We start from the raw sequence: 10,179 nt of genomic DNA on the forward strand, positions 1-10,179 counted from the left end.
TGTATGGGTCTTGTTTTCTTATGGGACAGGAAGTATTAAAACATTAAAATGTTCATCCTTTCCAAAGTCAATTAACATTTACCCAAAAAATTCATCTAAATTTTGCTGCTTTTTTAGGAGCAAAAAGTATATAATTATTTTGGAGATCTTCTTGAAAGTTAAATGCACAGATATTGTCAGATAGAGCTTGATATAGTATAATAGGGTGAAAAGATTTTTAGGGAGACAAGATTTTTTTTCCAGATACTAAAATTTTTAAATAAAGCCATTATGAAAGAACATAACACTACCCAGAAAATTACATATAAGTCAGTAGAACAGAGCAGAGTCCAGAAACAGATAAAATTACTATTGAGAAATTGATATGTAAAAAAGATAGTATCATGTGTTAGCACAAAAAGGATGAAACTAGTCAACAAATGATATTGATTCACTGGGCCATTTATTAGCAAGAAAATCAACCTAGACCCAGCATCACACTTTATGCAAGAATAACGTTAATATGCCAACCAAAATAAATGATTAAAATAAAAGGAAAAATATAGAAACTACTCATATAACTTTAAATTAGAGGTGGCCTCCTTAAATAAGTAGAAGCCAAAAAGTGGAAAGAAATGGAAGGGGGGCATGAAAGATTGCAGCACAAAAATTTGAAATATTTCTAAGACAGAAAACGTTACCAACACTACTGAAAGAAAGACACAAGGCTTGAAAAAAAATGTGAGGAAAATACGTAACAGACAAAAGATTAGTATCCCTGACATACAAAGAGCTTTTATAAATTAAAAAGAAAGGAGAAAACAACCCAAAACAAGTGTTCTGAATAGTATATGATAATTTACAGAGGAGGAAATACACAATATCAACAAACATTAAAAAAAATAATGGGGACCTTCATCTATGCTTGTACATTTCTTCTAACCTTAGTTCATTCTTATTTTATTTTTTAGTTGGGAACATACTCAAAGATAATAAATTCCTCTTTTTGACAGAGTATAAGTTAGTTTAACCTGGAAGTAACTACTTGCAAGTAACCAGTTTATAAATGTAATAAAAGGGTGTCTTCCATGAACCTCAGTACAAGAGACGCAGGCAAATATACTGAGGTTTTTAAATAATGTAATATATTTTTAACCCATCGTCTGATGCTTGCTTGAGAGAACTGAAAGATTTATTGAAGCTCTCAAGAAGTAATTGCCCTGAGATCACGAAAAAGGGTTATCTTTGCTGAAGGAATGTGTACTTCTTCACCAGCTATATTCCTTTTAGTGCAAGAGCTTATGCCCTGTAGTGTTTGGTTTAAATGGGCTCAAAAAAACATTATTTTTTTGAGAAATTTCATGCATGCTGTCCATCTGTCCACCCGTCTCTATTTATCTATCTACCTATCTATCTTATTACCTATCTACCTATCCATATACCTAAATACATGCAAGTTTCTGGGAAAACAACTCATAATTTTTAATAAATCAGCAAAAATTGTCCAGGACCTAAAATATGTTGAAAATCAGTGTCAAACAGACAATGATTTGCTCCTTCAGGAAAATTTAGACTAAGATTAATTTCCTACAATCTAAATTATTAATTGTTTATAGAAAGAAAAGTGTATATTTGTTTGGTGGCTTTCTTTTTAAATTATTATTAAATTATTATTATCGTGTGTGTGTGTGTGTGTGTGTGGCTTTCTTAAGAGAGTACAGTTGAGAGGAGGAAAACACTAAGCACTTGCCATGTGCCAGGTATTCTGCTAAGAGGTTTTCAAGTGTAACCTCATTTGACTCTCAGAAATATGCTAAGTTGCAAATTGGCTGGAATCTCCTATGCTCTAAGATTCATTTATTACTACATTTCCATAGCCTTGAAATTGTGACACATACTATCATCAGTGGCATTTTACAATGACTGTCACCTAGACAGAATAATATAGTTGTGATTGCCTGTACATGCACAAACTTGGTTATCATGGGTTCATATTATTGTCACTTCATGTGCACTGCTGGTGCCTCATGTGTTGAGTGCATTGTCCTTTGAAATATAAGAAAGTACTACAGGGACGGCCCAGTGGCTCAGGTGCTCCTAACACTGAGGAAGCCGGTTCGATTCCGACATGGGCCAGTGAGCTGCGCCCCATACAGCTAAAATTGTGAACAACAGCTCTCCCTGGAACTGGGCTGCAGTGAGCAGTCGGAGGTCATCGTGAGCTCCTATGAGCTGCTGTGGGCGGACCAAGGACCAGCGACAGACTGCCTCAGCTGTGGGGAGCGCAAGGCTCATAATACCAGCATGGGCCAGGGAGCTGTGTCCGACACAACTAGACTGAGAAGCAACGGCTTGAACCAAAGTGGGGGTGGGGGAGGAGGGGGGCCGAAGAAGGGAGGGTGGAAAAGAAAGCACTACAATGTGATTTGGCTTGTATGTTGTGTGTGAAGAATGGCACATTAACAGAGAAGTGTGATGTAAATTTATTGGTAATGAAACATACAGTCATTGTTTTAGGCATAGATTCAAGTGTATATTTTCTTGCAAATCAACAACCAACTGCTTCATGAGGTATAAGAAAGCAAGACGCCCTTAGTAGATGAAGAATATCACATTTTGTTTCTGAAATAGGTGCAAAAGCTGTGCCTAGTACAAACCAACAACATACTGGAAGGCAGAAGGTGTACCCAAATCTCTAGGAAGGACTGAAAGAAAATTCAAATAAAGGACTGATGGCGACAGTTTGATCATAACTTGCAGAATGGGTGACAGCAGCTTAGAATAAAACCAAATGTTGCATGACCAGTACTGTTAGTGATACAGAAAACAATATTTCTGTGAAACAAATGTATAAGAAAGCGCAGGCACCAATTTGGGGGTGAAAATGATCCATAGGCAGCATCCTCTGAAAGTGGAGAAGTTTTAGGTAAACCTTAATCCACTTATTTCACATATATTTTCATTTTTATATTTGCCTTCCAAAAGTCTATGTCTAAAATGTTTAAAGAAGCTCTGTTAAGAAATATAAAAGTTCTGAGGTGCTGGTCATCTCAGTTGGTTAGAGCGCAGTGCTCTTAACAACAAGGTTGCTGGTTCGATCCCCGCATGGGCCACTGTGAGCTGCGCCCTCTACAACCAGACTGAAACAACTACTTGACTTGGAGCTAAGGAATACCGGGAAAACACACTTAAAATAAATAAGAGTTTAAAAAAAAAGAAATGTAAAAGTTCTAAGTGATGAGATCATTGCTTCTGAGTTTAGAGTTATAAAACAATCATGTACTTTCCAGTGGCATCTTGGAGTTAATGAAAAAAGACTATAAGGCTATACTATTGCCTATCTAATTGTCTATCACAAAATACATCAATAGTTATCCCAGCAAGCTGCCCCACACCATCTCCTTAGATGAAAAATGAAATACACATTAACGGCCCAACTCCTACAAGCATACATAGTTTTATTTGGGAAAAAATGGCAATTATATCTTAAAGGACTTATTATTTTTCCTTTGCATATTGCCTAGTTATACTGAAAATTTTCTTAACATTTGGCGATAAGCAAGCTGACAGGCTGGGCTCACTGGAACTCTCCACATTGTTGGTCGTCTCAGGCTCTGGGGCAGGAAAAAGTGGCCCTATCCACCCAAACTCCACTCCACACTCTTCACCGCCCCGACTCCTCCCCCATGTCTGGGAAGCTGAGAAGGAAGCTGGGACAAGGAGAGACATCTCAAGGACTGTTGGACAGACTGGGTAAGCACAAATCGGCAGCTCTTCCCTGAGCTCTGTCAGCAAGTGGGGTTGGAGAGCCAGGCCAAGTCTCAGTCCTTTTCTGATAGGGTGGTCACACATCCCCAAGGGCTGATGTCCTTTCCGAAGCTCTGGTTTATTTGAGCTTGTCCAGGTTCTTCCATAGTCTGCACTTTCTTGTTAGGCATCAGTTTGGCTTGTCCTTCCCTCTGTCTGGGCTGCACTGGTAAGTACTGCATCACATATAATTGGCCACTAGCATAATATTCTTATGATAAGCATGTGTTTAGAACTTGCCCTGATCCTGGCACTGAGATGTGGGCAGTCTCCGGACCCTCAAACCAAGCTCATGTCTACATTTGGACCATCACTATTTTCTGCCTTCCCCTCCACCAACCTTCGTGGAGTTTCCAGAGCCCCCTTGCTCATCTCTTAGACTACATGACAATTCTGTTGAATCCAGAAAGAAAAAAAGTGATTTGATAGAGGGTCTTCCTTGACATTTCCAGAGGCACAGTGCTTGGGAACCATAGAAGTAAATATTGAGAAGTGGGCACTTGACACAACATGGAAGGAGCCAGAGCATTCTCTCTGGTTAGAACTTAATTTTGTTGTTGTTGTTGTTGTTAGAACTTACCTAAGTGACCCCTCTCCCCTCATCAGTGCCCACCATGGGAAGTTCTCAGAAGCTCGACTTGGAGGTACGGCCAAGCTGTAGTCATCCCAAAGACTGGAGTAGCCTGAAACACTTGTTTTTTCAGTTACTCCTCATACTGAGACCAGAGGCCCCTCCTAAAGAAACTGCTCAGGTGATTCTTGATTGGTAGAATGGAGTGGGGTGATCAGAAGTTGTCCAAGGAATTGGATGTCCATGAGCTAATATATGCATTTCTTGTCACCAAATATTTTGAGCTTAATCACTCTCCTTCAGTTCTCCTACAGCCTCTTCAGCTATGACGATGCCACAAAGCTACATCTGGGGTAAGTATCAACTACCCAACTTACCCATGCACTTAGATTTGGACCCCAAATCCAAGCATCCACTCATCCTATCCCCAGTGCAGCAACCAAGCCTCACTATCTCTCCAGCCTTCTCCTCACTCCTAACCTTCTCTGACACACTGCTCCAGTTTTTTAAACAAACTATAAACCCTCTGTCAGCCTGGGAGCCTAGGCTGAGAACTTCTGAGTCTCCCCGGAATCCCTCTCCCCTGGAAGGCAGTGGACCTCCCAGGGTCTGCCTGAACTAGCTCCCACGCAGAGATGACCCCAAGCCAAAATCCACACCTTTAAACCATCCTTATCTGGGCTACTTGCACACTCATCCGCCCTCCCTGAGCACCCAATGGCCACTTTCTCAGCCCCGTGTTCAGCCCCTCTTTCTTTCTCCCATAGCTCCTGTCTGCATAATAATCTTTCTCCAGTGTTCAAAGGTAGTCACAGGTAAGGAGAAGGATAGGGAAGAATGGGAGGGAGGAGTCTGCCCTTGGGAGTCGTGTGTCTGTTCCTCCTTGGACCCACACCATCTATGTCTCCCCAGACACTCCCGTTGGCTCAGGACTCTTGCTGTGCCAGCCGGCACCCAGGTGTGGGGACCATATCTACAACCCCTTGGAGTATTGCTGTGATCATCATACCATCCTGCTCCTGAACCGGACCCGCCACTGTGGCCCCGACTGTATCTTCTGGCCCTGCCTGGAGCTCTGCTGTCCTGAGTCCTTTGGACCCCACAAGAAGTTTGTTGTGAAGCTGAAGGTTCTGGGAGTGAAATCTCGGTGTTTCTCCTCCCCCATCTCCAGGAACTGCCCCCAGGCGCCTGATGAAGATGAACTGGGACTTTAACATCTGCCACAACAGTTGGATCTATCCGAATGAATGTTTCCATCCTCTGACTCAATGGAAATGTCCAGGAAGTAAGTTTAGAAATGCAGATATAGGCCTGGCTTGGAGTGAACCCTGCACGCTCTGCCTGTTTAGGAGGGGCCAGTAAGCACTCGGAGATATGAAGAACCATGTCGGAGGGAGGGAATCGGAAAACACAGGGCAGCAGGTGGCTAGGCCTGGCCAGAGGGTCGGTGCGGAGGGTGGGAACGAAGCTGGAGCCTGGAGCTGTGTGGGGAGGAGAGGGACGCTAGGGACCCACAAATGCACTGGTTCCCCCAACGGAAGACAGGGCTGGCTAGGCTGGCTCCACGGAGCTTTCGGAGCTGATGCTTTAGGACTGCTATCAATTGAGAGCTCCAGGTTTTACATAACTTTTGTTACATAAAAGTAGGTCATTCATTTTTTTTCTCTCCGTGTTTCATTCGCCTTTGAATTTGGCCTGTTCAATATCTGGCTATTTTCAAACCTTAAGCATTCCCCACCACCAGCTGGGGTTTTCCCGATTAGCTTCCTGTGAGTGTTTACCCCTAGAAACTGCCACAGATGAAATCAGGCAAATGCAATAACCAGTTTCCCCTTTTCTACCTTTTGGCACTGCTGACTGAGGCAAAACAAAGGAAAACAAAACAAAAACAATAACAAAAAGACCCCCGGAACCATGGTAGCCTCTGGAGGAATGTTTAGATTTTCCCTTAAATATGCCAGGCTGGTCTGAGATCGTTAACACAGGTTTTGGAGGTGCCTACCCGCTGCCTTCTCAGACCACCTGTGCTCTGACTATAAACGCTTATCCTATGACCCAATTCCTGTGTCCATCTATTGGCTGAGTGGCGAAGGCAGCACAAGCCCTGGACTCGGTTGGCCTCCGGTTTCACTATTAGATTATAATGCAAAGCTTACAGTAAATACCCATAGTCCATACTGGTATAAATAAATAATTACAGAAACAAGTGAGGGAGAATAGACAAATCTCCATATGCAAGGTTTCGAAATAGTTTATGTAACTACAACCATGCAAGCCCCTTAACTTTGGGCTGCACGTAATGATTTGGTTCCAAAGAGTACAGTGTAGAAATGGGGGAAAAGAAGTAACCACACTGAAGAAACCTAACAAACACTACCTCTGAGAGAAAGACATAGAAAGAGAGTGACAGGAGAGAAGAGTCAGAGGGTGGGAAGAGACTGAGCAAAGGACTTCAGCAACAGGAAATGCAGATGGAGAGAGGTTGGGGGAAGGGCAGAGATCTTGTGTTTGGCATTGGCAGTGGCTGGCCTGCCTCTAAATGGGCCCTGGAAAGAAGGTCTCCAATCGCCCTCTTGTCTGGGGACAGTCCATACTGGCAACAGGATTTGTCACTCCGGGAGGCTTTTGCCCTGACCAGCTGAGCTGTGCAGAGCTGACTGGACAGCTTTCCCACTTCCTACCTACAACCTGGAGCTGGGACTCCACACCGTCCCTCCAGCCAGACTCCGAAAACAGAGGCAAAATATCTTCTTCCATCCTACGCACTGGTGAAACTGTCCCTGGCATAAAGACCCACGTGACTTGAGTGGGAACGTAAGTCAATTAGACAAAGAGATGTAGGTTGCAGTCCTCCGTGGGAATGTGACTTGCAAAATTCTGCAGGGATGGGCCCTGAGGCTGAGGAGTGATACATGCTGGAGCCATTTGAAATTCTTACAACACACAGTAGCTCAGGCTGCAATCTATAGACTAGACTGACTGGAGTCTTTCCCAACAATTTCTCAGAGGGAAGGCAGTGGGCAAGACTCCCTGGCCAGGAAGAGCAGATGAGGCCACTCAGAGATAGATGATTCTATCTGTGGGCACATCCCCCCTCTACCAGGCTTCAAGCCCTCAGCCCCAAAATGCACATCATGGCCTTGCAGGAGTTCAAATAAGGAAGCAGTTCAGGTCTGGCAACATTAGCCCACAATTTACAAGCAAAAAGTCAAGAAAGAACCATTTTTTAAATTCAGCTTGTATTCAGTAATGCTTTCTGTTGAATTGTATCATGATGAGATAGGACACGCAGAGCTGTGGTCTCCAAAGCCATCAGGGCACCCTGCACCCCACCCCACCCTGAATCCCAGGGCCAGGCCACCCAAGGATCCTCTCTGAGCTGCTGCAGGAATCATCAGCTCTAGTCAGTCTGCAGTCTCTCTTCAACTGGAAAGACCGAGAGAAGGACTTTGAGAGACTGGGGTTGAGGGAAACCTAGACCCAGAGCAGGTGACGAGAATCTGGGATGAGGTGGAGAGAAGGCCGACAGAGCAGCAGCCCTACTGGGAGGACGCAGACATGGCAACTCCCTCCCCTGCTGCGTCCACACTCCCTCCTCCAGCTGGAGCACAGCAGGGGCTGCCCCCTGGGGTGTTCCTTCAGGACAGTGTTACTGAACCGAAGGTAACAAACATCAGAGTTTGGAGTAAGGAAAGGTTTATTGATCGAGAAGGCGCAAAGTGAGGAGATGGGAGACCTAGTGAGTCTCAAATCCATCCTGCTTGCTGGCCTAGACCAGGGGTGTCCAAACTTTTTTCAACGTTTGTCACCAAGGGGCATATGTGGTAAACTACACAAACAGCCGGGCCACTCACTCGAGGTGAAGTATGTATTGTCTCACTTGGTTTATTTAAGTAAATTAAATATATTTTTGGAATTTGCTGCGGGCCAATTAAAAATGGATTGTGGGCCGCAGTTGGCCTGCCGGCCGCAGTTTGGACACCCCTGGCCTAGATTAAGGGTTTTCAAGCAGTTAGGGGAACAGGTATGCAGACATGCTGATGGGGCAAGTTTTAATAGGACCATGCAACTTGGCCATTTATGGTAAAGGGGCATCAACACTGGATCTTTCTGGACAGTAGGCCCTTTGCTTCTGAAAGGGTTCCACCATTCGACTTCCGGTTATATCCTGGTCCTTTGGTTCCAGGTGCAGCTGGAGGTAAAGTTCTCTCCTCTGCACAAACTTCAGCTGCATGACATGCGGTTTTGGTCAGTTGTCTCTGAAAAGCAGCTCAGCATCTTGTGAAACAGGACAGGACCTTTTCGAGCTGGTTCTGTGGTTCCAAGAGGAGCAGGTGAGCAGTCAGGGGACATGCCCAGCACCTTTTGCGTCTAAGTCGTCTGTTTTCTGCAGGAAACCGGCAGATTCCAGGCAGCGCCACTGGAAGCAGGCTCAGCAGATGCAGTTGCATCCACAGGGGCGACTGGACAAAGGGCCAACAGCCTCTTTGCACAGCAGCTCTCCGGGGCTCGTAGGTATGGGAATAATTCTGAGATGTTCTAAACTAAATTACTGCAGGCAGGAGAGTGACAGAAAGAGACAAGAGCGGTTACCCAGTTAACAGCTGTGGGCCGACTACCAAAACACAGCTCACATTCCCGAACGTACGCTGGGGCTTTGAATCCACCTGCAGATGTCTGTTAGCCACTCCTTACACACTGTATCTATCATAGGACTGCCCCCTCTTCACATTTTCCCTGCCCCCCTTATCTAGCCAGTGTAAATTCTTTCAAAACAACTTACATCTTCCTCCCCAAAAACATACCTAAAAGCACCTAAAAGCACCTGTCAACCCCAGGACAGTGGACACGTTTGTATTTTCTCCCTTCCCCTGCTGGTGGTGGTTTAGACTTCATGTCCCCAGGACCTGGTCCTTTTCTGGTTAGCACATGGCTCAATAAGCCCTTTCTTTTAGGAAAGCTGTCAGCTGTGAACGGCTTCTGTTTACCAGTGCCCGCACCTGGGAGCTGGCTGGCAGGCACAGCCAGGGCCCAGAGACCGAGGGGGATCCTGGGAGGTGGAGCAGGTGTGGGTCCCAGGGAGCAATAGGGTCGGTTCCCAGTCTGGGGTGATGGATGAACCCATCCCACTAACATAGGGAAGGGGAAGAGGACTCGTTTTACAGAAGGAACTAGGAGGTTGGATTCCAAGCGTGTTGCCTGTGTGCCCCCAGACACAGAACTCAGGCAGACGTTAGTCACACAGAACAGACCATCCACTGCTTATTGAACAAAGAGATTCCATTGTAATGGCCATTCCCATCATTAAACCTGTGACAAAATAGCCACGTGCTGTACCTTACAAAAGTTAATGGTAAATCTGCCCCTTTTCTTCTTTCACCTCGCAGACGTTCCCCATGCCGAGAAGTTTTCCATAAATAAGAAACACATACAAACCCTAGCCTGGCCTATGGAGGGCGTCTCTCTTCCACTAGCGATTAGAGACCCCCACTCCATCTGTGGGGAGGTCTTTCCTTTCTTTTCTCACTTACTCTGCTAAATAAACTTACTTTTACTTTAAACTCTTTACCAGCTCATGCCTGAATTCTTTCCTGCACGAAGCCAGGGACCCTCTTTTCCTGTACCACCACCACCCCGCGAATTGCCTCCTCCCCGCTCTGTATCCCCACCTGAAACGCCCTCTGAGTCCAGCCCAGGTGGACGAGGATGCAGCCCAGCCCTGTGGGAAAGCTGTGGGCGTGGCTTTGGGGCCAACATGTAGTCATGTTTCCTGCCCGGGACGTGCTCTGCGGCTAGTTTGGGTTCTGGCTAACGCTCGGTGT

General features: G+C 45.3%; 1 protein-coding gene and 1 pseudogene across 1 annotated transcript; one reads left to right on the forward strand and one right to left on the reverse strand.

The window, feature by feature from the left end:
- The window catches only part of LOC117035388 (MARVEL domain-containing protein 3-like), a 46,651-nt pseudogene extending 42,493 nt beyond the window's left edge, over nucleotides 1-4,158 (reverse strand).
- A 497-nt stretch (nucleotides 4,159-4,655) lies between these two features.
- LOC117035048 (insulin growth factor-like family member 3) lies at nucleotides 4,656-5,682 on the forward strand. The gene is made up of 3 exons (XM_033128651.1): nucleotides 4,656-4,710; nucleotides 5,125-5,172; nucleotides 5,270-5,682. Exons 1-3 carry the CDS (start codon nucleotides 4,683-4,685, stop codon nucleotides 5,569-5,571), a joined length of 378 nt encoding a protein of 125 aa, XP_032984542.1. The 5' UTR covers nucleotides 4,656-4,682; the 3' UTR covers nucleotides 5,572-5,682.
- Nucleotides 5,683-10,179: the final 4,497 nt, after the last annotated feature.

This window comes from Rhinolophus ferrumequinum, chromosome 15 (assembly GCF_004115265.2).
Source record: "Rhinolophus ferrumequinum isolate MPI-CBG mRhiFer1 chromosome 15, mRhiFer1_v1.p, whole genome shotgun sequence".
Lineage (NCBI taxonomy): Eukaryota > Metazoa > Chordata > Mammalia > Chiroptera > Rhinolophidae > Rhinolophus > Rhinolophus ferrumequinum.